The sequence below is a fragment of the Podarcis tiliguerta genome (genome assembly GCF_965153285.1).
Source record: "Podarcis tiliguerta genome assembly, chromosome: Z".
NCBI lineage: Eukaryota > Metazoa > Chordata > Lepidosauria > Squamata > Lacertidae > Podarcis > Podarcis tiliguerta.
In genome coordinates this window covers 12,744,714-12,771,433 of record NC_139553.1, presented here as the reverse complement: position 1 = coordinate 12,771,433, position 26,720 = coordinate 12,744,714, and the positions used below count along the sequence as shown (strand labels likewise).

At 45.7% G+C, this 26,720-nt stretch overlaps 2 protein-coding genes across 10 annotated transcripts in view; one reads left to right on the top strand and one right to left on the bottom strand.

Annotated features, from left to right (window-relative positions):
- Positions 1–26,720, top strand: part of PNPLA7 (patatin like domain 7, lysophospholipase) — a 113,686-nt gene that overhangs the window by 15,903 nt on the left and 71,063 nt on the right. For 3 of the 9 annotated variants that reach the window (XM_083423410.1, XM_083423409.1, XM_083423408.1), the window contains exons 1-18: positions 22–208; positions 4,117–4,188; positions 6,108–6,195; positions 7,186–7,268; positions 9,038–9,126; positions 9,250–9,390; positions 10,040–10,199; positions 11,015–11,095; positions 13,765–13,893; positions 14,761–14,841; positions 16,441–16,582; positions 17,457–17,534; positions 18,514–18,620; positions 19,534–19,692; positions 20,566–20,643; positions 21,566–21,771; positions 24,034–24,165; positions 24,846–24,969. In XM_083423410.1, the coding sequence (XP_083279536.1) occupies positions 173–208; positions 4,117–4,188; positions 6,108–6,195; positions 7,186–7,268; positions 9,038–9,126; positions 9,250–9,390; positions 10,040–10,199; positions 11,015–11,095; positions 13,765–13,893; positions 14,761–14,841; positions 16,441–16,582; positions 17,457–17,534; positions 18,514–18,620; positions 19,534–19,692; positions 20,566–20,643; positions 21,566–21,771; positions 24,034–24,165; positions 24,846–24,969 (1,986 nt within the window). In that variant the 5' untranslated portion in view covers positions 22–172. Of the gene's footprint in view, positions 1–18; positions 209–4,116; positions 4,189–6,107; positions 6,196–7,185; positions 7,269–9,037; positions 9,127–9,249; positions 9,391–10,039; positions 10,200–11,014; positions 11,096–13,764; positions 13,894–14,760; positions 14,842–16,440; positions 16,583–17,456; positions 17,535–18,513; positions 18,621–19,533; positions 19,693–20,565; positions 20,644–21,565; positions 21,772–24,033; positions 24,166–24,845; positions 24,970–26,720 lie in introns of those variants that run through there. The other 6 variants (XM_083423413.1, XM_083423412.1, XM_083423415.1 and 3 more) reach the window with 4 other exon arrangements.
- Positions 1–26,720, bottom strand: part of LOC310669651 (E3 ubiquitin-protein ligase RNF183-like) — a 172,787-nt gene that overhangs the window by 114,566 nt on the left and 31,501 nt on the right. The window lies entirely within an intron of this gene.

The window sequence follows — 26,720 nt, the reverse complement described above, 5'->3', positions numbered from 1 at the left end:
GGAAGTAACCTCTCTTGACCTCCCCTGTAAACTTTGCCCCTTGACACCGCCCCCGCCCGCAGGGCTCTCTCCTCAGGGAAAAGAACCGTTAGCTCCTCCTCCCCTTTTACCCCCCACCTTTCCATTCTCCCTTCCCCGGAGGCCGCTTTGGCTGCCTGTGGAGAACCCAGCCATGGAGAGCGATGACATCTGCTCCTCCCCTCCGCAGGTACGTGGCCTCCTCCCTCAGCGCGGCGCCCTTGTACGCGCTTCGTTTCCCTTCACGGGTTTCCTCTCCCCCCCCGCCCCGCACCCGCGCGGCTTTAAAGGGTTCCCTTGAGAGAGCGGAGGGGGGGCAGCCGTCGTCGAGGATGGGGTGGTTGTTATGTAGGAGCGTTGGACCGGGGGAAATCTGCGTTAAATCCTCACTCAGCCGTAGTCGCTCAATTGGGTGTCCTTTGGCCAGTCGTTCTCTTTTAGCCTACCTCACAGGGTTGTTGTGGGGATAAAGTGTGCATGTGTTTGTTGGCTGAAAGGTGAGCGGAGATCACTAGTCATGGAAGTTACGTTGTTGTTGCTCCATTTATATCCTGCTTATTTCACAAGATTTGTTTGTAGTAAAATGAATAAGACAATATTATTACCAGTAAAACATTTAAAATGACTGTTTAAAAGCATTGAAAAGATAATTGAAAACCATGGTAAATTAAAAGGCAGATATCATTCCCTTCCTTTCAAGGAGTCCATGGTGACTGACACATCAGCCTATTATATAAGCAATTAAACGTTATAAAAACAGTTAAAAACACTCTCTGAACTAGTGATGTTTGGGTTGCTATGAATAACATCATTCAGGCATAGTATCACTCAGCCATAGGTATTTTTGCGCATGTTTTAAACTCCTCCTGAAAGTTAGTTACAAGGGAGACAGAAGCACCTCACCAGAGAGGGCATTCCACAAATGGGCAACTGCCATAGAGAAGGCCCTGCAATAGATCAATGCCAACCAGGCAGTCTCAGCTTTACATATGTGGCAAAAAGTTTTTTTGAAAAGGGCATGGGGTTCAACGAAATGACTTTGGTAATCCCACCTGCCATTGAACCCAAAACAGTATACAATTTTGGCTTTAGGTGAGATCGCTGGAACGAACTCCTATGTAAGTTGCAGGCTTACTATACTATTGTATACAGTTTTCAAATTCAGAGGCTGTATGCTACTTAATGCAAGTTATTGAAGAGAAGCAGGAAAGGAAGTTGCCTTCAGGTCCTGCTTTAAGATTTTCCTGGAGGCAAGCGCCCTAACATAGTGCTATAGAATGTGCGTTATATCCAATATTGCTTCTGTTCAGAATAGGTTCATTGAAATTGATGGGCATGACTAATATTGATTTCAGTGGGTTCACTCTGAGTGGCTAGTTACAACCTTGTTGTTTGTATGCAGAAAGTCTTAGGTTCAATCCTTGGAATTTCCAGTTAGGCTGAGAAGGACTTTGGTCTGAAACCCCAGAGATCTGTTGCCACTTAGTGCAGGCACTACTGAGCTGGGTGGACAGATGGCCTGACCTGGTGTAAAGAAGCTTTTCATGTCTCTGTGGACTTTAGGTCTGATTCATGATTCTCTTAGGTCCTTAAAGGGTGGCTCTATCAGCTGCCATTAGCCATGATTGCTAAATAAACCTCCATGTTTCATAATGGTCTAACGTGGAGTAGTTCAACTCAGAGTACTTGATCCTGGGGGTATAAAACTGGGGAGAATATTGCATTCAATCCTTGCTTGTGAACGTCATTGAAGGCATTTGTATGGTCTCTGTTAGAAGAAAGCTGGTGCTCTAGTTGAAATTTGAATCTCATACAGCCAGAAAGTTGTCACTTCCTAGGGAGTTGTTGTTTATTTCTATAACACTGCTTAATATACCAATTCATTTGTAATTATATCACTTATCCTGAGGCACCCACACTTGGCTGCCATTCCCCATTGTGAGAGCATAGAGAGTAACCCCTGTCTTCCATTCTCACATTTGAATACTGTCCAGAGGCATTTCTGCTGTCTAGGTGTTTTAGAGCAGGGATAGGGAACCTGTGGCTCTCCAGATGTTGTTAATTCTTAACTCCCACTAGGCCCTATCATTATGGCCAGTGGTCAGGGATGATGTGGGCAATAGGCCCAACATCATTGGAGGGCCACAGCTTCCCCATCCCTTGCTTATTGGTTCCACTGTTGATATCCCTGTTTTGGTTCTTGTTCCCCTCTTGCTTCCACCCACCTTTCAGATGGTCCTAATCTTTTTGCTCTTGTATTTTAATATGTCAAATGTCTGATGTTTCATCTGTTAGGAACTACTTTTGTTTACACTGAAAATGCTCCCCCTATTCTATATGAACCTGCTTCTGATGTGTATCACATATGAACCTAAAACTGAAGTTTGCTTTCTAACTGTCTTGGTGTGATGGCCACAATGTCTTGCCATCCAAGAAAGTGGAACTCATAACTTTGCTTACTGATGGTTTGCTTACTCATGTTACTCAAACAACTGTACTTGCCCCTTTAGTGCTCTTTGGAATTGTCTTTGAGAATGCCTCTGACTGGTCTATCTCTTACCTTTTTCATATTCCTCCTCAAAACCCACTTCTGTGAATAATTTGGTATTTACCTGCTAGTTCTCATACTATGTCTTATGCCTGCTAAACCTAAGTGCACGTAACTACAATATTTGCTTATTCTTCCCTTGTATACATGTAACTGGAATAATTGCCTATTCTTCCCTGGTTCAACGCTGCTTCCATTTCCCCCTCCCCCTTGCCTCTGTTGTCTTCTTTGTTTGACTTTACAAATTTGTAAGCCCTTTAGGGCAGGGACCTGATATCTCACATTTAATAAAGTGCCATGCACAGAGGTGATATTGTATGATAATAAAACATACAAATGAATGAACCTAATGGTGTGAGTGTGTTTTCTGAGTGTTATCTTTTAGATCCAACTTACTGCTTGAGGAATATTTGGTTTCTAAATAAACATCCTGATAAATAAAATCTTGAGGCTTTTCTCCCCCCACCCTCAGTACTTGCTGTTTGCCATCTTTTAGATGAACTTGAAGCTGTTCACTCTGTGTTTAGTACTATACACACTGAGGGTTAGTGTATGTATTTATCATGCTAATTTGTACCAAGTCTTTGGGTGGGTGCAAAATAGCTACCGTATTTTTCGCTCTACAGTACGCACTTTTCCCCCTTCAAAAATGAAGGGGAAATGTGTGTGCGTCCTATGGAGCGAAGACGCCTTAGCCCCACGACCCTCTCCCGGCTGGAGAGGTGACGCGCGGCTATGGCAGGAGCCTCTCCGCTGCGCCTTTCCGCTGCTCCCTGACCTGCTCTTTGGGGCTGGTGGTGGGCTTCTCCCCGCCAGCCCCAAAGAGCAGGTTGAAAGGAACCTGAAGCCTGGAGAGCGAGAGGGGTCAGTGCACACCGACCCCTCTCGCTCTCCAGGCTTCCAAGGTAAGCCGCCTGAACACACCTTAAACGGCACCTTGTTTTAGAGGGGGAAAGTTCTGAAGGGGCGCTGGGCAGAGAGGGGGAGAATTTTTTTTTTCTTGTTCTCCCCCCTCTAAAACAAAGTGCGTCCTATTGTCCGGTGCGTCCTATGGTGCGACAAATACGGTATTTAGATCTTGTCCCAGGTCTCCATGCTGGAAGGGAAGGAGAGAACATCTTAAACTCGCTGACCTCCTTGTTCCAGAATCCAATCACTTCCTCATTTTTGATGAGGCATCCTTGGTATAGATCATAGCATAATAATAATAGCACAGTGACTGTTCTAAACTCCAAGACAGCTGAGTACCAGCCATCATCATTATTTTTTCATCCTGGCTCCAGCATGAGAGGGGGACAACATCATTTAAGGCAGATGGTTCCCTTCTCTCCCTCCCTAGCACAACATTAAAGCAACTATGAAAGCATTAGCACAGGGTCTGATTTCCCAACTACTTGGATTCTTTTACTCTCAGGGAATGGCTCTAGTTCTCTTTAACTAGAGAGCTCAGCCAACATGTGCTTTGTAAACTCTCATTTAGACACATCTCTGGGGGATTGGGAGCTGTTGCCTTCAATCTGTGTTATACCCTTGGTGTTCTTGTCCTTTAGGTCAACTCCTCAAGTTTAGACCTAAGAACGCAAGTTCTTCAGTTCGTACAAGATCGAATGCAGACTACTATGGTAACGTTTGAGCCTGTGTGTTTGTTTAATTTGGATGCTTCTGAAAGGCACCAAAGAGCTTAACTGGGTCTTGATCTGGCTTCAGGATTCTTTTATGCAGTGTCTTGCACTCCCCATTTTTCATGCCATCTTTCGTATTAAGGTAGCTATGTTGCTTTTGTGTCTCCTCAGTGGTGTAATGGTGGCTGGTGCCCATTGGAACTGGTAGAGCAGAAGGCAAGGAGCCCAATAGTAGGTGGAGCCAGAGCCAATAGGACACAGAACCAGCCAATTCTAGTTTTGTCCTTCTCCTCCTGAATTGGTTCTAAAAGGGCAACACTGAGATTTAGGATGAGATAGCTGACAGACAGTGCCATCCCCTGGACTGGTTGTAAGTAAGAAGGCAGGACACATGAGGGCTGTCTGGGCAGACTGAGGTTCATGAGGCTGTGCCTCATTTGCTCTAATGGACCAGCCTTTACTATGGTAACCTAATCAGAAGTTATTTTGTGGGAAAGCTGAGGAGTGTTATAACTTACTCTTTTTTTGTGGCCCACATTGTAACTGGGCTTAGTGGCCAACTCAAAACGTTTAAGTCATGACATTCTACCAAGAGGAGGCTTGTGTGCAGCCTTCAAGCTCGGGCTTTCAAAATATAGCACAGGGTCAGAGACAGTCCCCTGAATCACATTTAGAACTAACCTAAGAAAATTGCTGGATCAGACCAAAGGCCCATTAGGTCAGGATTCTATTCTCATGGTGTTCAGATGCCTGTGGGAAGCCTGCAAGCAGCATATGGGTAGCAGTGCTCTCCTGCTGCAGTGTACCCCAATCATAATTATTTAGAGGCATACTGCTTCTGATCATGGTGGTGACACACAACCATCATGGCTAGTAGCCATTGCTAGCCTTATTCTTCATAAATATGTCTAATCATAAGAACATTACATGAGTCTGCAGCTGGATCAGGCCATTGGTCTGTCTAGTCCAACATCCTGTTCTTCCAGTGGCCAGCCAGATGCCTGTGGGGAAAAGAGCAATCTCACCTTCTGCAGTTTCTAGCAAATAGTGTTCAGAAGCATACTGCCTCTTACCGTGGAGGCGGAACATACCCATCATGGCTAGTAGCCATTGATAGAATTATCCTCCATGAATTTGTCCAATCCGTTTTTAAAGCCATCCAGGTTTGTGGCCTTTGCTGCCTCCAGCAGGAGCACACTTCATAGTTTAATTATACATTGCACAAAGAAGTACTTTCTTGTATCTGCCCCGAATGTCCTAACATTCATCTTTATTGGATGTCCACAATTTATAGTGTTCTGAGAGGGAAAAAAATTCTCTGTCCCCTCTTAAAGCTATCTCAAATTGGCAACCTGTGGTTATGAAGGCCATAATTTCACACTGTGTGAAGAAGTGCTTCTTTTTTCCTGTCCTGAGTAAACCAACATCCCTGCCCTGCCCTCCAGTTCCAAGGCTGAGGAGGATGGCTGAAACTTGTCACACTCACCAAAGCACAACAGCACAGTCAATTCTGACAGTTATGAAATGGTATTTAGAGGGGAACCGCAAAACTCAAGATGACAAAACAATAAATATAGGGTTGTATCCAATAATGGCCTAAGTGTCACATGTCACTGGCATTTGATCACCAGAAGGTTGCCCAATAGGGAATGCAACCCTCTGGATGAAAAATGTCATCCACCGTGTTTTAGAAAGACAGATGTATAAATGACCCTAGCACCTCTCTTGGAGAAGGATGGTTTAGAAATCACACTTTAAATAAATGGAACAAATAATAATTAGTTGTTTGGTTGACTTTGCCAGCTGCAACAGATGTTTTCTTCCCCAGAAATGTTGTGTTCCTAGTACGGCTTGAGGAAAGGGCTTAGGTGGAGAAGAATGTCAATGCCTAAGACTCCCCTTGTCTCTTCTTCCCACAGTTAACTGGAATAATCATTGGTGCAACAGTTGCCCTGCTGCTCATTGGGGTCGTTGTGTATTTTGTTTACAGGAAGGTGAAGCAATCAAGTAAGTCGGATCACTTTGGTTGCGAGCTGACGTGCTGTCATAGAATTTGGGGGTTTTGTGTGCAGTGTGATCCCATATTAATGCTCAAAAGAGCATGTCAATAAAGCACGGAGCTCCACCACCCACTTGTTGAGTAAGTGTGGGATTGAGTCCAGCTTCTCTTCAGGCCAGAGGAGGTTTCAGTGCTCCCCTCCAGTGCTTTTTATCTATTCAAGATGTGCAGCTAACAAAAACATGCTGTGAATTCTTATAATAGGGATAACATAAAAAAGTAAACAGCATACTACTTCTTATCTTGTCTTCATATCTACTCTCCCTTTAAGATCTGTAGCCCTCCAGATGTTGTTGAACTACAACTCCCATCATCCCTGACCCTTAGCCATCTTGTCTGGGGCTGCTGGGATTTGGAGTTCATACCTCTGGAGGTAGCATTAAAAACCATCCTATTAGGAGCATGCCCTGGAAGTGTTTACATCATAAATTTTGGAAAAGTGGTGGTAGGGTCTGGCCTCATTGGGCACCTGGAGCTTGGCTCATGACTCCTCCATGCTGGTCCTCGTGCCTCTTTGCCTTGCTGATGGCACCTGTTTACCTGCCCTTCTCTGAGCATGTAGGTGGTAACAAGAGCGAGGAAACAGCACCCTCCATGTGCCTTGGTCTCTCCATCTGGGCAGTTTTATGGATTGGGTCCAGAGGAAATAAGGAAGCAAATAGGCGGTAATGACAGTGGTGAGGAGGATGTCTACTGAGGGCATCTCGTCAGAAGCCCCCCCCCCCCCCATGTTGGAGCCTACAGACATCTCAAAACATAAATGGGCCTCCCATCATTCTGCCCCAGGGGGAGAGGTTAGAGTGTATTGGCCTGACATTTCTCTCCATCGAGGGCAGTGGCTTAGCTGTTCAGGGGTAAGCGGGCAAGCTGCGCTTGTGTGTTTTAGGCTCTCACTCTTCACAAAGGGACTACAGGATGATGAGCCTTTTCTCTTTCAGAGCAACCTCAGCCACATGTGCCTCAGTACAGGTTCCGTAAGAGAGACAAAGTCATGTTCTACGGCCGCAAGATCATGCGCAAGGTAAGGTTGCTGGTGACCAGCTGGAGGCTAACAGCAAGCTCAGACTGATGATGCTCTTGTCTTGACATGGGGCTGGCCTTGGCTGGGTTCATCATGCGTGTTTCTGTCCCTGCCCCATATCTCTTCTAGAGGTAAAAAAATGCTGAAAGATTGGCTTTGTGTCTGTGCACTGTCCTGGTGAATTGCACGTTGCTCTCCATTGACTCTGCTATAATACTTCTGCAAACAGTCCAGCACCCAGCCCTGTAAAGTGCTTTTCTGTAGGACACCTCTGAAAGGAGGGTGGGGAGAGTCTTTTGAGTTTATGTTCAGCCCTTGTAACTTAACTAGGAAAAGCATCAAAGAGAACTCTTAGAATTATGTAGGGGAGGGAGTTTGTAGTTGCTAAGTAACCAGTAACGTTATTAATCTGATTGCACACATACAGTGGCACAGGGGAGAATACAGGAGGATCGTGCACAGACATGTATCCCTTGGATTCCCATGAGTTCCTAGGCCCTCTGAATGCAGAATCTGATGGAACTCAAATTGGCAGCTAGAGGGAATGACGGCTGCTTCAACTACTAAATCCCCCAAGTTGTTAAATCTGGGAGCTCAGCAGTCAACCATGAAGCGCTTCTGAAATCCACATCAGTGTTTCTATTGGTAGATTTTTTTTATTAGGGCAGAATGAGCCTGGGAAAATAGGTTAGTAGATTTGCCATGGCAGCCTGCTTTCATTTGCAGTACACATGGCACTCCAATAGATGGTGCTCAATATATTACCATTGTTGCAGTTCCAAGCAGATGCCCTTGGTTGGGAAAGGACCCCCTTCGCAGGTAACGGGTTTGCCAACATGCTGCTGAAATATCATCTATCAATAATGCACACAAAGGAGAAATGTCCTGTAATGCTGGAAACTCAGTTATGCTTCCAAAGCCATGGATAGAGAGCATTGTTTTAGAGGAACATGTCAAAATCAAACACACTGCAAATATAAGGCCTTAATCAACCTTGGTCAGCCTGGTACACTCCAGTTTTGAATTACAACTCCCAGCAGCCACAGCATTCACCAGGGAGTTATTTCTTGAATTATCACAGCTATAAAACTTTTACCATTCCATCGCTGGGCTTCTCATTCTTTGGAGAAGGGCTGTACCTCAGTGGTATGCATGAGGCCCCAGTTCAATTCTTAGCGGCATCTCCAGCTAGGATTTGGATAAGACTTCCCACCCCAAACCCTGGGGAGTTGTTGCCAAGTCAGTATAGACAATACTGAGCAAGATCTACCGGTAGTCTGACTGGCAGCTTCCTATGTTCATTCTTCCAGTTTGCTCCACCATCTCTTCTTTCTGCAGTTTTCTGCCATCTCCTTTTTCCTCTTTCTGTTATAACTTGGACCAGGTTGTGCATATCTCAGTTAGGTCCATTCCTTTTAGTGAGTTTACTCTGAGTAGAATTGAGTTGGATGCATTTCTCTGTCTGGAACTTTAGATCAAGGAAATGTCCTGTTTTCCGTTTTTTGCTTACCACCATTGTTTCAGTCCTTTCTTTATTTGTACCAGGGACAAGCTGAGGCTCTAATGCCTTGGGGTTGACTCCAATTAAGTTCTACTTGTGGTAGACACATTAAAATGAATGGATCTTAGTTAGACCTACTTAGGGTAGATTTCTTGAAACTAACACTGAATAGAGCACGTGGTAAAATCCCAGCTTGGTTGCCTTTTTCCTGTATGTTCCTCTGTGGGTTGAGATCTCTTTCCTTCAGGAAACCTTTCTTCCTTTCCAGGTTACAACTCTACCAAACTCTCTGGTTGGAAACACGGTCCCTCGACAGCGGATGCGGAAGAGGGCCAAAGTATTGTCCTTGGCCAAGAGGTATTGGGGGATGCAGGGACCTGTGGGTTGTGTGAGTTTAAATGGGGAGGAAGAAGATGAAGGGACCTCTTTTCCCCGATGGCTGTGTTGTGAGGTGAACCAGTTCTGCTTTATTCCGTATAGGATCCTGCGCTTCAAGAAGGAGTCCCCCACCCTGCAGCCGAAGGAGCCTCCACCCTCTCTGCTTGAGGCAGATTTAACGGAGTTTGACGTGAAGAATTCCCACTTGCCCTCTGAAGTCCTTTACATGCTTAAAAATGTCAGGTAAGGGCAAACGTGATGAGAGAGCTGGGCTGGTGGGGGCTGAAGAGTAGCAACTTCCCTACCATTAAAGAGTTTGCAGAAAGATTGGATTTGACATGCCCTCAGTTTGAGGAGAATAAGGATTGACACACCGGGACCATTTAACCAGCTTGCCATGCTTACTAGCAATGAGCAGGCCAGCCCCTCTAAGAAGTTCATTAGTGAGGCACAGTAGCAGCAATGTCTGCATCTTAACCCCTTGCATCTGGTTTTCTCCTTCTAAAAATAGGCTTTGCGTTGCTCTCTAACTTAGACTAATAGAGGCCGCCGGTGAATCCTTCTGCTGTTGAACCTGTTACAGGCAACTCTCTGTTTGCACAGGGGTTGCGATTTGAGTCATCACACATGTTGGCAAAGCATGTGTAAGCCCACCCCACCCTGCCCTGCCCTGTACTGCCCCTGCCCCCTTCTGGAGGTTAAAAATAGTGCACGCATTGGCCGTCACTTGCCAATCAAAACACATGCAAATTGGTCACCACTTGTACTTTCAAAGTAGCATCTGCGGCAACCTCCTGTAGCAGTGAGTTTCCACCTCTATGGACTCATTGCTGTTTTAGGCCAGGAGCAGGATGCCTGGTCTGCAAGCTCCTTCTCATCTCTTTCCCTGCAGGGTCCTTGGCCACTTTGAGAAGCCTCTCTTCCTGGAGCTCTGCAAGCATATGGTTTTTGTCCAGCTGCATGAAGGGGAGTACATCTTCCGCCCGGGGCAGCTGGACAACAGCATCTACGTGGTGCAGGACGGAAAGCTGGAAGTCTGCATCCAAGAAAGTGTAAGGATAGCTGACAGGTCATCAACATCCGTGGCCAAACACTGCTAGTTAACACAGTATCGAGCAGCAAAGCATATTGGATAAGGAGCAAATAATAACAAAGTCCCCTCTTTGCTTGGCAGAGTCAGAGCAGACACTACTGGGCTGTGGCAGGTGGAGACATGCTCTGACCTAGTGTAAAGAAACTCCAAATTTTTCTGTTGAGAGGCCTGCTGGCTGTATGCTCGGTATCTACCTAAGTTCTGCCTGTCTTGGTTTAGATCTCATATAACCCCTGTTTTAAAACAGTTGCACTGGTTGCTAGTTCATTTCCAGGCCCAATTCAAGGTATTTAGGTTAGTATTTAAAGCCCTAAATGACTCAGGCTCCAAATACCTAAAAGGCCGCCTTCTTCCCTACAGACCCTCTCGGGTGATAAGATCAACAGAGATTACTCCCTTAGTTGCTCTTTGGTTTTGGCCTGCAAGAGGGTATTCTCTGTGGCAGCCTTCCCACAGAGATGTGCCTGGCACCTTCATTATATAGCTTTTGGCGAAGACTAATAAGAATGAGGCATCTTCCCATCCTTGGAGTGGTGGTTATGCCTCCTAGGTCCTGCAGAGTGTGGGTGGTGGGAGCCAGTCCCATAAGCGTATGCCAAACTGAGCTTTGTGTTGAAAGTTGCCTCAGCCACAGAGTTGCCTTATTTCTTCTGCTTTTTTATTACTTGCTTTTCAAGGCCAGTCACTCCCAGAGAAACACACAGAGGTCTTTGAACTTACCTTGTAATTGTGTAGCTGAAATGTGGTCTCATTATTCTCCCCCCCCCCCAATAGGATGGCACAGAGGTGGTGGTCAAAGAAGTCTTGGCGGGAGACAGTGTCCACAGCCTCCTCAGCATATTGGATGTCATCACGGTAAGCAAAAGCCCATGACTCTGGCTCTTGGATGTCTTTATCCTTTGATACAAAGGTGGGGAACTATAGGCCCAGGAGCTGAATATGGCCTTCTAAATCTCTCTGGTTCTGGGACTGTTTCAGGCCACATCCCTCACCAGCCTTGTGTTACCCTCTTGACTGTCTTTGCCTGATCATGCTTTTCATTTGCTTGGATGGAGAGGAGTGTGTTTGTGAGTGAACTTTAGGCTTGTAGAATTTCCCCCCTCCTTTTTCTTCCTCCTCCTCCTCCTCCTGCATCACTTAGGAGGTTTATTTTGACTTTGTGTGTTAATTTGCAAAAAAAAAAATAGACCGCTGAATGTTTTTCTTGCCTAGATGTAGTCATCGGGTCATTTGTGGCTCCTTTTCGACTTGGAAGGGAGAACATGTACTCAGTTTCTTTAATTGTGTGCATTTTACCCTCATAAATTTGCCACAAAGCAAGCGTGGACTCACCATAGGCAAGTGATGCTCTTCCAGACTACATCACATAGCCCAAATGTCTGCCTGGTGTGTTTAAGATAAGTGCATTACTCTAAGCAGCCCTCTGCAAGCCAGAGTCTTTCGCCTTTTTCTCCCTTTGGAGCTGCCAGCAGGGCTTAAAAACTAAGCCTCCCAAGTTTCTGCCCTGGGTTGTGCTTTTTAAAAACAAAACAAAAAAAACCCTTCTGTAATTAAGAATTGATCAGCCAGTTGGGAGCTGAGCAGGATTACTCAGATGGATTACTTTCTGTTTCCCTCCACTAGCTGTGGGAAGAATGTGCTCTGGAGAGAGTTTTTTTCTTGGTTTGGGATGTGATACTAGGGGATTCAGGAGTTAGATGCTAGGAAGGTCCAATGATAGTGGGGGCAGAAAGGAGTGAGGGCTTACAAATAAGTACAAAGGAAGTTGCTTTCAAGTAGTGCCAGCTGATTACAGTTTTTGGGTTAGGGAAGGGTTGTTGCTATTATTTGTATTGTTTTTCTGTTCCTTATTAATTTATATACTGTTTATATACCAAAATGGCTTCTAGGCAGGTTCTCCCCACCCCCCCAACTATAGTATCAATTAAAATACATGATAACAATTCCATTGGGGGCACTAAAACTTCCTTAATTTAACACACACAAGAAAACTATTTAAAAAGTATGTTTGTTTGTTTATGACATATATATCCCACCTTTTCCCTATAAGAATCTCAAGGTGGTACACATGGTTCTCTCCCTACTCATTTAATCCCCACAACAGCCCTGCATCTTCCAGGTCCTATTCCGACGCTCTGACCACTGCACAACACCAGCTCTCAAAATCCATTCCTCGATACATAGACTCCACATGGACTGGTGGCAGCCCTCTAGAGTTTCAGGCAAGGGCATTTCCCAGCCCTACCTGGAGATCCCATTGGGGATTGAACCTAGGACCTTCTGCATGCAAAGCAGATCCTGTACCACTGAGCTACGACCCCTCCTCAGTTATTTCAATAATGATAATTATGATAACAACAATTAAAGGTAAAGGGACCGCTGACTGTTAAGTCCAATTGCGGATGACTCTGGGGTTGCGGCGCTCATCTTGTTTTACTGGCCAAGGGAGCTGGCGTTTGTCCGCAGACAGTTTTTCTGGGTCATGTGGCCAGCATGACTAAGCCGCTTCTTGCGAAGTCAGAGCAGTGCACGGAAACACCGTTTACCTTCCTGCTGGAGTGGTACCTATTTATCTACTTGCACTTTGACATGCTTTCGAACTGCTAGGTTGGCAGGTGCAGGGACCGAGCAATGGGAGCTCACCCCGTTGTAGGGATTCGAACCGCCAACCTTCTGATTGGCAAGCCCTAGGCTCTGTGGTTTAGACCACAGTGCCACCCGCGTCTCATAACAACAATTACACCAGTTGAAAAACTCATAGTTAAAACAATAAAATCAAGATGTTCAGGTCAGGAGAACAGTTGCCTTAAACAGGTGTGTCTTCAGGAGCCAGCAGAATTACACCATTGGGGGAGGACATTCCACAACACTGGTGTCACCAGTGGGAAAAGCCCACTTCCCCTCATGATCTTAATTTCAGTCTACAAGGACTGCCTGAAGAGTTTTTTTCCTACTTTTATTTATGGTTTCAAGGAATGGTTTTAATGTTAATGCTCTGATGTTTTTAAACTTACGTCAAACCTCTACTTACCACCGCCTCTTCTTAAGGTCATTCTGAGTAGCAACCGCTGCAAACCCGGAAGTAACCGGCGGGTTTGCTGCTGTTCGCGCATGCGCAGGAACGGTGATTACCGTTCACACATGCACAGAAGCAGGCAATCGCCACCTGTACACAACGGCACCTCTCCCAGCGACCCGTTTCTACCTCTGGACAGACCTCCATAATGGATTATGGTCGCAAATAGAGATTCCACTGTATTTCCTTTTTGTCAATAATTGTAATGTATATTATATGTTATTTGTAAATGTTTTATTTACAATTAAGTAGTATGCACATTTTGACAATAAGTAAAAATACAAAATTATTGCATAAATATTTATTGTTAACATTTCATTTAAATGGTACTGAACCTGTTTCCCAGATTTACCTAAGTGTTAAGGGAATACTGCATTTTAATTAGAGTTCTCTCAAAGTCCTGGAAGGACAAGGCATAAACTTTGACATGAAATGTCTTCCTTGTTAGGGTCATCCTGCCCCATATAAAACAGTTTCTGCTCGGGCGGCAATGCCTTCGACGATCTTGCGCCTCCCAGCCAATGCATTCCAGGATGTCTTCCAGAAATATCCTGAGACCCTTGTTAGAGTTGTGCAGGTGAGGCTGGTGTTGTTACGGGAGGGAGTCCTCTTAGCTTTAAGGCAGGTATGGGGAATCTTTGGCCTTCCCATCATTGTTGCTCAATTGCTGCTCCCATCAACCCCAGCAAACATAGCCAATAGCCAGGGATGATGGGAGTCGTACTTTACTAACATTTCAAGGGCCACAGGTTTTCCACACCTGCTTTAAAACAATGGGTGTGGAAATGGCCTGAGGGTGAGGCAAGGTGTCCTCCATAGGTGTCTAGATTGGAGGCGACGACACAAAGATGTACCGTATTTTTCCATGTATAAGACGCCCCTTATTTTGGGGGACTCGAATTTAAGAAAATGTGGGGAGAAGGCCCAGAGTTGTTCAACTTTGGGGGGGGGGGTTTGCCCAGAGTTGTTGAGCTTTTTGGGGAGGGTTGCACAAAGTTGCACGCTAAGGGTCTGCCCAATCGCCACCAACAGCTAGCAAACACACACACAATTGCCACAGCGGAAACCAATCCACAGCAGCCCTTGCCACAGCTACAAACCATCCACCCAATTGCTGCTGACAACCTCCTGCTCACGGCTGCAACCATTCACCCGTTCCCCCCTCTGCACTATCTGTGTATCAGACGAGCCCTGATTTTGAAGATTATTTTAAAGTTAAAAAAACATTGTCTTATACACGGAAAAGTACGGTAGGTTCCTTGGGAAGTTCTATCCCCTTTTCCTCTTGGGAGCAGGGAGGTGAGATATGAAAATGCCCCTGTGCTCTTCTGAGCATCCATCTCAATTCCTCTCTCCAGGAACAGAGTTTGAACCTAACTGTAGGGTTCCCCTTGAGTCCAGGTGTGGCTAACCATTTGTCTGTACCTGATCCTCCTGCTCTTAGATAATCATGGTGAGGCTCCAAAGAGTGACCTTCCTGGCGTTGCACAACTACCTTGGACTGACTACCGAACTCTTCAGCTCTGTAAGTGAAGACTGCTCAATTAGAAGCAAAGAGAATTATATACTTCCAGTTAGGCAAACACCAGCTTAGTCTCATTTTTTGTACTGAGACCCAGCATGATTCAGTGGTTGTTATTTGTTTGTTTAAAGCATTTTTATGTCAAACCAGCTCCTGAAAGAGCTTGCCTAAAATAAGTGCAGTCAAGACTGTGCCTGCCCACAAACTTGCATTTTAAATACACAATGCAAAAAGAAAATCGGGGCTGGGGGTTGGTGGGGAGGATAAGATGCAAACTTGGAACCTGTTCTTAGAATTACTGTTGGACTCAGGTGGAAGAGACTTGGGTTCTAATCACTGTGTGACCCTGGAGACCTTATTTCTCTACCTAGTCTACTTCACAAAGCTTTTATGGGGATAAAATAGTACCATCACCACCGCCCAGAGGATGTTAAGGAAATAAGGAGAGCCTTGCTGGATCAGAGCAATGTTCCAGCTCATTCAGCATTTACTTCCTACAATGGTCAGCAGGAAGCCTCTGAGAAATCCACAAGCAGTGCAGGAACGCAACAGCCTTTCTCAGTTTTGCACCCTGGCAACTGAATACTACATGAATTTTTCTTGGTCCTCAAGCCCATGATCATCTTGAATTCTTGTGGCTGTGAGTTCCATAGATTAATTCTTCCTTGTGTGAATAAGTCCTTTGTCTTGTCCATCCAGAACCTGCTACCAAACAATTTCATTGTATGATGATCCCAGGTTCTGGCATCCTAAGGAAGAATGCAACTTTACACTTCACATGACATGTGCTTTTAGGAAATGCCGGTCATGTCCCCCCTTACCTCTCCCAACTCACTGGGGGTGAGACTCAAATGCAACCAACAAACCCATGTAGAGACTTGTGCTAGGAAAAAGGTGTCATAGGAAGTGTTAATGAGCCATTTTCTTCCATTAGTGAGCTACAGAGCCCATAATGAGTCCTATGGTCCTTTAATCAAGGGGTGGCACACCTTCTGCATGTGCTCCCCTCCTTGGCCTAGTTTCATGCAAGTGGAGAAAAGCTCCACTTCAAGGCAATCATTTCAGACCCCTGGCAAGAATGATCTGCCTCTTCACCTGGCAGCAAAATGGGGAAGGAGAGAGAGAGAGAGAGAGAGAGAGAGAGAAGGCTGTGGTTCCCCCTCCATCACCAGCAAGCAGATTACCTCCAAGGGACCCTGGCCCACGAGAGACTCCCACCCCCCAATTTGTGTTACAGTAGCTTTGGCCTAATCTGCTGCTTAGCCTAGAGAGTGATGTAGATACCCATTCATTTGAGCACAGGCCATCAACGCCTGTGGCACATCCTACTGGTGTGAGATGAGGAGATACATTTTCCATAATAGTTTTCAGTAGTGGCATTGAGTTTAGTACACAGCACAAGAGTCCATTAGGTGCAATAATGTCTATACTGACCACCAGGAGCAGCAGCTCTATGGCGTTTCAGACCAGGAGTCTCTCTCCAGGGATTGAGCCTGGAACCTTTTGCATGCAAAGCAGGTGCTCTATCCCTAAGCTCTTGGACTGTGGTGCTTCGTGATTTGAATGATACCTTCTTAGGTCTCTGCATTGTGCCCCTAATAGGAGAGCCAGGCCATCCCACTGGTGTCAGTTGCAAGCGTGACCTCTGGGGCAAATGCTGGCAGAGCAGTGAAGAGGCAGGTGTCCAATCTCTCAGAGGAGGACCGGGTGGAGAGGCTGGAGAAAACAGGTTCTGCAGAGACGGGTAAGGATTACCTAGGTGGGAATTGCTCTTGGGGACAACCTTGAGGGACATGGTTTTTCAGCTCTATGTCAGCAAATACTCCTTTCTAAATTGGGGCTGTGGAACCTTAGGCTTGGGGCATGGGGTCATTCAAGCCTCTTTATCTGCCCCTCAGGACTCTTTTCAGGTCAGGCTCCTCCCCTCATGCCACCTCTCTTCACCAGCCTTCCTTCATGCCCTCCTTGAGCTGCAATGTGTCCTTGAGCTCTGATGTTAATGTGCCAACTTTCTGGTGCCTTGGTTGCCAGAGCACCCACAAATTTCCCCATGAAGGGGGTGAATACCCACAAATTTCAGTGCCAGGGCCATGCATGCTGCGTGGCACCCACGGCCTCGGGCACCCATGGTCACAGGGCTAAGCTGGCACTCCTGGCTCTGATAATGCCTCTTGTTTGCCTGGCTAGAGAACAGATTGTGTGTGTAGAAACTAGCCTACAATAAAAAAGGTAAAACTGAAAGTTGTTGTTCTGCCCACTTTGTCTCTGGCCCTACCCACTGCTGGCATGTGGCCCTCGGAAGTTTTCCCCAGAAGGTAATATGACCCTCAGGCTGAAAAATGTTCCAATTACTCAGTGGTAGCAATTAAAACCATTCTGTTAGGAGCAGGCCCTGGGAGTGTGCTTTCACCGTAGACTAGGGAAGGGTGGAGCCAAGGATAGGCATCATCCGGCACCTTCCGAGAACTGTGCTTTGGTAGGGGCTCCACATGTGACACTTCTGTGACTCTTAGTTCCCCTCCCTTTCCTCAGTGCACCAAGCCCACACAGCTGACCATGGATGCCGGGCAAAAAGCAAATTGTTAGTATATTGTCTATTGTTGTGTTCTGTATTGCAGATGCAGGAAGGCCTTCCATATCTGAGAACCCTCTCAAAAGGAGCTTGTCCTTGACATCATCCTCTGGATATTCTGAAGGTGAGTGTGAACCATTGAGGGGGAAACAGCAGGTGTGGGGAGCTTCACCATGGCACTGAATGCCCCCTAAGTTCACTTCTTTTTAAAGAATTAAGATTTTACTATTTTGTCATATTACTAAGCAACAAGATACAGTATAGAACAAAATATACACATTTTCTGTAGATTTGAGGTTGGCTTGTATAGGAGTTCAAATTGCTTAATTTGTCACATTTCCAGGTTCATGGCAGTTCCAGTTCCCACATAGAATCACAGTAACCAAAGACCTTTGCAGTGCGGAGGAGCCCCACCTTCTCCTTTTTTGCAATGAGCATAATAAAAATCTACCAGTTCACAAACAATGTGCCTTTTAGCTTCATCCCTTGCTATTTTCAGTTTAGTGGTTAATTGTTCTATCAGCGCTGATTGCCAGATTTTTAAATATATATACATTGCAGTCAATGCTTCACCTTCTAAAGATTTACAATAACTGTCTATCAGTAGCCTGGCTGTTCATAATAGATGGTCAGTACAATTTTTGCAATGAAGTTTCATATTGTCTCCTTGGTTAAGATTAAGTGCTGCCAACTCTGGACCTTTTACCGCGTTCTGCCCAGTTATCTCTCCAATTTCTTTGAATACTTCATCCCAGAACATGACCACCTTATCACTGATCTGCCATATGTGCTGAAGTGAACCCAATGTCATGGTGGGCAGGACTAATGTGGGCCTCTCTTCTGAGACCAAATTGATCCTAAAACCACTGCCACAGCCTTTAGCAGGGTGGGCCAAGATGCAGTAGAGCCATAGTTCCCAAAGTGGGCAGTACTGCCCCTGGGTGATGGTGGGTTTACCTAGGGGGCACTAAGAGGCAGGGGGGCACTGAACAGGGTATGGGGCACTGGGGATGGGTCTATGGGATCTAGGGGGTTGTGGCCAGAAAAAGTTTGGGAACCACTGCTGTAGAGGGTGATGTCTTCCCTCCATCTTCCCTCTGCAGGAAGCTTGACTAGCAGCAAGCTGGACTTGGACATGGCCTACGAGAGAGCCAGAGTTGCCTCTTCTTCCTCCTCTTCAGAAGTGCTTTCCAGCAATGTCACATGCAAGGTGGATTTTCTGAGCCTTCCTCCTCCTCCTGTAGAGGCATTGGCTAGCTTCACAGTTTTTCCTGCATCATGATTTTTGCATAGCACACACACATATCATGATTCACGATATATTGCTGGGTCAAAAATTATAAAACTGATATCACGGTATGGAATTCAAACCGGTTTTGGACGATACATCAATAAATCATGCAGCCATAACAATAGCATACCCATTAAGCTTCCCTCTGTATTTGCACCGACTGGAAAGAGCCAGCCCCTATGTGGCCTTCCTTCACAATGTTTGGTGAGAAATTGCTGCCATTGCCTCTTGAATTGGATTGAGTGAAAGAAAGATTGAATCCTTTTGCCATTAAGTAGGGTTGCCATACAGTGGTACCTTGGTTCTTGATCTTAATCCGTTCTGGAAGTCAGTTCGACTTCTGAAATGTTTGAAAACCAAGGCGGCTTCTGATTGGTGCAGAGGCCCCGGAAACAATAGCTGACAGCTGCATCAGATGTTCGGCTTCTGAAAAGCGTTCGAAAACTGGAACACTTCTGTGTTTTTGGTGTTTGAGAACCAAGGTGTTTGAGAATCAAGGCATTTGAGAACCAAGGTACCACCGTATTTCAAAAAGTAAAAACCAGGACATCACGAAAGTTGACTTGCCTAAGACCCAGGATAAAGTGCCACCCTTCAGAAATTCCCCCCAGATATCAATTCCCGGTAATGTCCGGGAAAATCTGGACACATGGCAGCCCTACATTAAGCATTATTTTTGGGGTTTACATGTAATGGGGGAAGTGAAGGTTAAGGAATGAAGCAATTGCTAAGAAGTCCCATGCAGGGTTTTTGGCTTATGTGGCCACAGTGTGCCAGGTGGTACTCAGCACAGCATGGAAAATTTAACCTCTGGTGTTTCTGCTTCTTTAAGTCCATCTTGAAGAAGACAGTGACGGTGACAGAAATGCCCTCGGCCATCTTCCACTATACACAGGACCACCTCTCAGCCCAGGAGCCCAGTGCCAGGAAGCAGTCTGAGGCCATCTTAGAAGCTGCCAAGATGGACCTTTTAACCTTGATGAAGTTGGATGTGAGTCATGGGGAAGGCCAAACTGGGTTTGCATAATTCCACACTGTAATGAAAGGCAGTCCCGAGCGCAGCCATGGAGAAAATGTTTATCCAACCTCTGCTGGATGGGGAAATGAGCTTTGTCAGAAAGTGGCTTTAGTAATGATTTTAAAAAGCGGGGAGGAGATCTTTTCAACTTCTAAGAGATGTAGGATTTCCCATGCTTCATCCTTCAATCTCTTTTTGAAACTTTGTAAGAAACATGACCTGCAATAAAATGTTCAGGGTTTCAGCTTTTTCATTCCCTTTTCCAGTATACTCCATTCCTTCCCTTCCTCCAGCAAAACACAGTCAGCATTCTTCGCCACTGAGCATGCTTAGTCCTCACTGACATGCTTTGAGTCGTTTCTTCTTCCCCTACCCAATGACTTTTTAAAATATTACCTGCAAACTCTGGGATTTTCCTCCAGACCTGCTGATACCTCAGTCTCTGCACAGATGTGGGGTTTTTTTGCCTATGTAAGGGAGTTTGCACTGGTCTTCAACTGGTGGATTGGGACCCACTAGTGGGTCATGGCCTGACCCAGTGTTGCATCACTCCCTGTCACTATCTGAGCCAGCACCCAGAACTTACTCAATTTGCTATGGCTTTTAATGCCACTGTCTGCAACAACCCCAGATTAAAATTTAGTGCCTAGGAATGTTGACTGTGGGTGTTTCCCCCCACTTCTTATATATGACAAATAGATTATTTTAATCCAAGTCCACACACCACAGTGAGCAACCAGGACATCTTGGGAACTTTACTAGCCAGGATGTTGTTACCTCTCCACATCGCGTTTGATTTGCCAGCTTTCAATTTGACTGTGTGTGTCTCTTTTCTCACCCACTTAGGACCCCTGCCTTTTGCATGGGAAAGTGACCCTGCATCAGGTTACCGCTGGGACAGTGGTGTCGAGGCAAGGTGACCAGGTGAGTTCCGGCATGCCACTTTCCTATGTGAGTCAAAACAGGGCTTGTGGGGAGCTTCACCTTCTTTGATCTCTAGGGTTCATTTTGAGTTGCCACTGTGCAGCCACATGAAGCTCCATTCACCCAGATCACATCGCTGCCCCATCTAGCTTGGTATTTGCTACTCTGACTCATGGCTGCTCTCCAGGGTCTTGGGAAGAGAAAGGGATTTTCATCTGCTGCCTCCTGGTCCTTTTAATGGAGAGACGGTGGGAACTGGACCTTCTGCGTGGAAAGCAAATGCTCCACCACTATGCTCTGACCCTTTTCCAAAGTACATAAGAAGCTGCCTTGTATAGGGTCAGTCCATCAGTCCATCTAGTTCTGTGTTGTCTACACTGACCAGCAGCAGCTCTCCATGGTTTGAGGCAGGGAGTCTTTTCCCAGGCTGACCTGGAGATGCTGGGGGTTGAACCTTGGAATATCTGTGTGTAAGGCAGATGCTATAGCACTCAGCTGTGGGCCTTGGCCTAAAGCTGAAGTAAGAATTTAGCCCCCGCAGTCCTGAATTTTACATAGGAACCTCTTAGGCTGGCTCATCTCGAGCCAGAGCATTGGTCCATCTAGCTCAGTTCTGTTTATACTGACTGGCAGCAGCTTTCTACAGTTTGAGGCACTGAGTCTTTTCCCAGCTCTGTGTGGAAATGTTGGGGGTTGAACCTGAGTCCTTCAGCATGCAAAACTTGCACTTCTTCACGGAGCTGTGGCTCTTCAACTCTTAGAATAGAAATGGGGTAACCTTTAGCCCTCTAGGTGTTGCTGGACTGCAACTCCCACTGTAACATCACTCCCCCCATATAATCCACCCCTGGCTTTGACTTTGCAAACATAGAAACAGGCGGTACCTGATACAGAGGAACAGACTCTGCTTCTGCCCTTGCAGGATGTCAACATCCGATTTGTGATCTCAGGAATGCTTCATGTCTATCAGCGGAAGATTGACTCAGAGGAGGAGACCTGCCTGTTCATCACCCACCCTGGGGAGCTGGTGGGGCAGCTGGCTGCCCTTACGGGGGAGCCCCTCATCTTCACCATCAAGGCCAATCGCGATTGCAGCTTCCTGGCCATCTCCAAGTCGCACTTCTATGAGTGAGCCTCCCATCTCCTTTGATGTGTTTGCAAGTATTGGTGGAGGAAGCTAGGAATTCTAAGCCTTGGTTGAATGAATCATACCTCTAGGCCAGTGCCCTCCTGATGCTTAAGACTGCAACTCCCATCAGTCCAGCCAGCATGACCAGGGTTGGGGATGATGGGAGCTGAGATTCCTGTAGCATCTTGAGGGTATCACAATGGCTACATTAAAATCTTAAAGGCATAAAAGAATCAGGGTTGAGGTTAACAGCAGCACAGAACAGCAGGGCAGGAGCGAAGAAAGTCACCTACGTGACCAAAGGTACCAAAGGTTGTGTCTTGACCAGTTATCAAAAACCATTCAGTGACGGTGCAAGGTGCACTTTGGAGGAATCCTGGTTGTTTCTGTGCACATAGCACTATTGAGGTTTTTGCCAGGTACTGCTTATGCACTTTCCAACCTATCTTTCCAACTTTAAGGACTAGCACCTTGCTTTTATTTATTTAAATGCCACGATGCCAGATTCGGTATGTAGTGCTGTTTTCCATATGTGTATTGAAGGACAATGCATTTCATGTGAACCTGATCGGAGCTTTGCTTGGATCCCCTTTTTGTCTAGCTGCAGCCAATGCTCTGCCTCCAGAACTTAAATGATGACCCATTCCTCTCCCAGAAAGCTTCCCCCTTCCTACTTTCTTCTTCCCCCAGTTGAGGTAGTGGGAGGAAACAGTTCAAAGCCAGCCTTTGTCTCCAGCCCAGCTGTGGGACCAACTAAGGCAGCAGCCTGTTAGCAGTACCGCGGCCCATCTCACCCTCTTGTCAGGAAGCTCTGCCACTGGGTGTGCCCCTGCCGTGGGATTTAAGTACTGGGCAGATGCCAGCTAATTACACCGTTTCCCTGAACTCACAGCTGTGATTCAATAAATAAATGCTGGGTAGCATAGGGCAGGGGGCTTTTGAATCCCCCCTCCCAGTATCTAATTAAGCCATCACCAGGGGGCGTGGGAGCCACCAGGGAAGGCGGGAAGTTGTGAGATGTGTGGTGAGTTGCAAGCAAAAGGATCAGGAAGCCTTGGATCATGCATTCCCCAGAAACCGACTGGCGGGAGCTTCGCCTTTTTATTTTTAAAATTATTTCTATTAAACAACGAAAACAGACTATATGCAGAACAGGAAAAACAAACAAAGCATTAACAGCATAATAATAATAAAAAATTAAACACAAAGAGCTTTTGATGCCATTTTTGTTTTCTTTTTTCCTGTTTCTTTCAATGTAAGTTGCATTTTTATACCCCATTTATAATTTAATAATTGCACCCATCTCATTTACTCCTGATTTTTTCTTTTTCATTGGAGACTGCTGCTCCTTTTTGTGCATTGAGGATCATGCATCCTGCATCCTTTTCCTCTCGTAATTTGAGCACTGAGGGTGTGCTGCACGCCCAAGTCTCTTAGTAGCCAGTGGCCATGAAAAGAAGCTGACTTGTATGGAGTCAGACCATCAGTCCATCTCTAGCTCAGTATTATCTACCCTGACCAGTAGTGGTAGCAGCTCTCCAGGGAAGTCTCTCCCAGTCCTGTCTGAAGATGCTGGGAATCAAACCTTGGAACTTCTGAATTCAAAGTGGATCCTCTGTCACTGAGCTGTGGCTCTTCCCATACCTCCTGTGGTAAAGGATGTTGCTGCCTTGTTTTCTAGTATGTGTATGTTTACAGTCTTATAGGCCAAAACCCCTTTTTGCTTTTCCAATTAATATAAATGGGTTGTAACAGAGTGAAATTTGAGACAAGCATACTTAAAAGGATAAAATAAGCCCCTGATTATTTGAAATGTTTGTTGGCTGATTTCTCATTCCACTCTGTGTGTTTGACCTTAAAAAAGCAAAACAAAACGATTCTTGTTTTTTTTAATATTTTATTACTGCATCTGCCTTAAGGGCCCCATTCAGTTTGAAAAGCAGAGTAATAACAGGGAAAGGAAAGGAAAATAAATGTAGCCCTTTCCAAAACGGTTCAGAATGCACTTGCCTCCCAAGTAATCCAGCAAACAGAGTCAGGGTGACTCTGCCAGAGTTTAACTTTTTGAGGGGTGGGTGAATAGTGGAATCAAATTACCCAACAAAACTAGTGGAAGAGTTTTGGACTGGGATTTTGGACCTTCCTTCTCTTCGCTTTCTCCCTCCCATCCTCCCTCCCTCCCCAGGCAAATGGTGCAGTTGGCCATCTCTGTGCCCTCTGAGGCCCAACACTCTTCCTAACTGCCAGACCTTGCCTTTCAGGATAATGCGGGAGCAACCCACCGTCGTGCTGGGTGTGGCTCATACAGTTGTGAAGCGGATGTCATCTTTTGTGAGGCAAATCGACTTTGCTCTGGATTGGATGGAAGTAGAAGCGGGACGGGCTGTTTATAGGTAGGGTGCATGCAAAATGGAAAGCTTGTGTACCCCTTTGCCCCCTCCCCCTGCAAAATTGAGGATGGGGGAACCTACCCAGTGGTCAAGCCTTGCAGGAGGCAATAGGGTAGATGTGGGAGAAAGCTGTGCAGAATAGGAGCATTTCCACATGAAAGTCTATAGAGAGGGGACCACTATGAACACAAGCATGTATTGAAATACTTCCTTGCTTTAAAACCTCTTGAGCAAATTTGCCTAGGGATATGCTGAATGCCAAAAGGTGCATTAGTTTTGGCTTATTTTTGCTGCTCTTGTTTTCAAGCCTTTTGCATTTTGTGCATTTAAGGAAACTGTAATAAAAATTGCAAATTAAAATAAACTTGTGCGTGGAAAGCTAGTCTGTTTGTAGGATTCTGCCTGGGTCTTTTCTCTGACATCCAGATTTTCCATGTGCAGGGAGTTCAAATACTCCCATGTATATTTTTAAACAAAAATAGGAGGATGGAGAAAAGTGACACAGACACGCAGTGGTCAAAAGCAGTACAGTCCCTGCAGATTAGCTTCCTGTGGCTTTTCTGGCCCAGTCTGTTGAATATTCCATAGTCCTAGACTGCTCTGGGCCTGCCAAAAATCAGGCCAGAAATGGAGATTGTGCTTTTAGGGTCTTTCGCTCCTGTAACTGGTGTGTCCTTCCACAGGCAAGGGGACAACTCAGATTGCACCTACATTGTGCTGAACGGGCGGCTCCGCTCTGTCATCAGGATGGATGATGGGAAGAAACAGCTGACGGGGGAATATGGCCGCGGTGACCTGATTGGCGTGGTAAGTTCCTCCTGGCTTGTGAATTAGACTGGGATTGAGACCTGTTTGAACCAAACCCATTTTCTGAGTTGTTGATGGCACTGGAGGCAGCAGGTTGCAGTAGGAGCCTAAGCAGCATGGCCTTTCCCTAAGGAACGAGTTGTTCAGGCTGAGGAGCCCATCCAGCTGCTTTATAGAGCCAAATGGAATCCTATTGGTTCCCGTTGGGCCACCTGACCAACCCCCAACAATGATGGGGAATTTGTGGCTCTCCAGATGTTGCTGGGCTACAGTGCTCATCCCTGATCACTGACCTTGGCTGAGCACGAATGGGTAGTTTTGCATCATGTACGATTGGAACATTCAGTCATTTCCAGAACAAATGGGCAGCTGAGTAACCTGCCTTGAGAGGAGGCTGCTCGTTGTATCTCTGCATGGCTTGCTGTTCCGGGCTTTTCTTCTCCAGTCAGGCATTCCCAGAAGAGTGACATAAAGAAACTCAGGGCTTGTGCCAAGTAATAGCCTACCTCTTTTGCGTTCTAGAGGTGAACCTCTTTGGGTTGTAGGAACAATAGAAGCTGCCTTATATTGAGTCGGCCCATCTTGCCCTGTAGTGCTGACTTGGCAATTGCTCTCCAGGGTTTCAGACAGGATCTCTCCCATCACTACCTAGAGATGCTGGAGATTGAACCTGTGGCTTTCTGCATGGTTTTAAAACATTCTTATTTTATATTTTAAAATCATACCTCTTATAGCCTGTGTTCTCAGATGTGCATTAGACTTCTAGAGATATATCCAATTAATGTTGCTTGGCTGCTGGAATCTACGATTAAACTTTGGTGTTTTTTTTTAAAAGGCATGCTTCTTGCATCTTAATAACCCCTTTTCAAAAATAACAAGCTCAAGCCTGACATTCTGGCTATAATATCTGTTCCAACAAGAGGTGTGCAATCTTTATAATGCGTCATGATCTTTTAAATGCCTCAACTCTGCTGGCAGCAGAATTAATTATGCACTGGAAGCAGGGATGGCGATTTTTCTTTTGCTTTAGCGGGCTGCGGAATTTATCATATACTGCTGTGGAATTTTGGTGTGTATGTGTGTAAAATTCATATAATTTCAAAGCGCAAAGTACTGCTGTCCCTGACAGCAAATTCTGAAGGAAAACAAAAGGTTTGAAAGGCACTTCCAGAGCAGTATTCAGCCCAGGAGCTGGTGATAAACTGCCACAAAGATTAAATTAAATTAGCAAATACTGCATTGAGCCAGCTTGTGAGGCAGTGAATTTCATTTTACGCTTCAAGAGATAGAGGAGTATTATAGCCTGCTCTAAACATTCTGGTTAATTCAACTCATAAATATTAGCATGATGGGACAGTGCAGAGAGAGCAAGAACTGGCAGATCAGGCCATTCAAACTTGTTTTGGCCAGAATGCAAAGATCCACACTGCTAGGTCTATGCCCTGAAGATGAGGTTCCTTAGCTCATCCAGCGGAGCTTTTTTCCACTGCTGCCACTGAAGTGGGATTTAAGAATTGAGTTTGAGTCAGCACTGTTTGGGTCTAAAGTAGTTCATTGGAGCCAGGCTGTGGAATGTTTTTCTTTTTCTTAATGGTTAAATTAAATCATGCACCTCTCATCTGATTACTGTTTTTATATCACTTCTGAATGCACCTCTCTTGGGCCATATTCACACCATACATTCAAAGCGCTTTTGTTTGTTCAGGGTGCTGAGAGTGTTAGGAGGTTCCTATACCCCTCACAGAGTTATA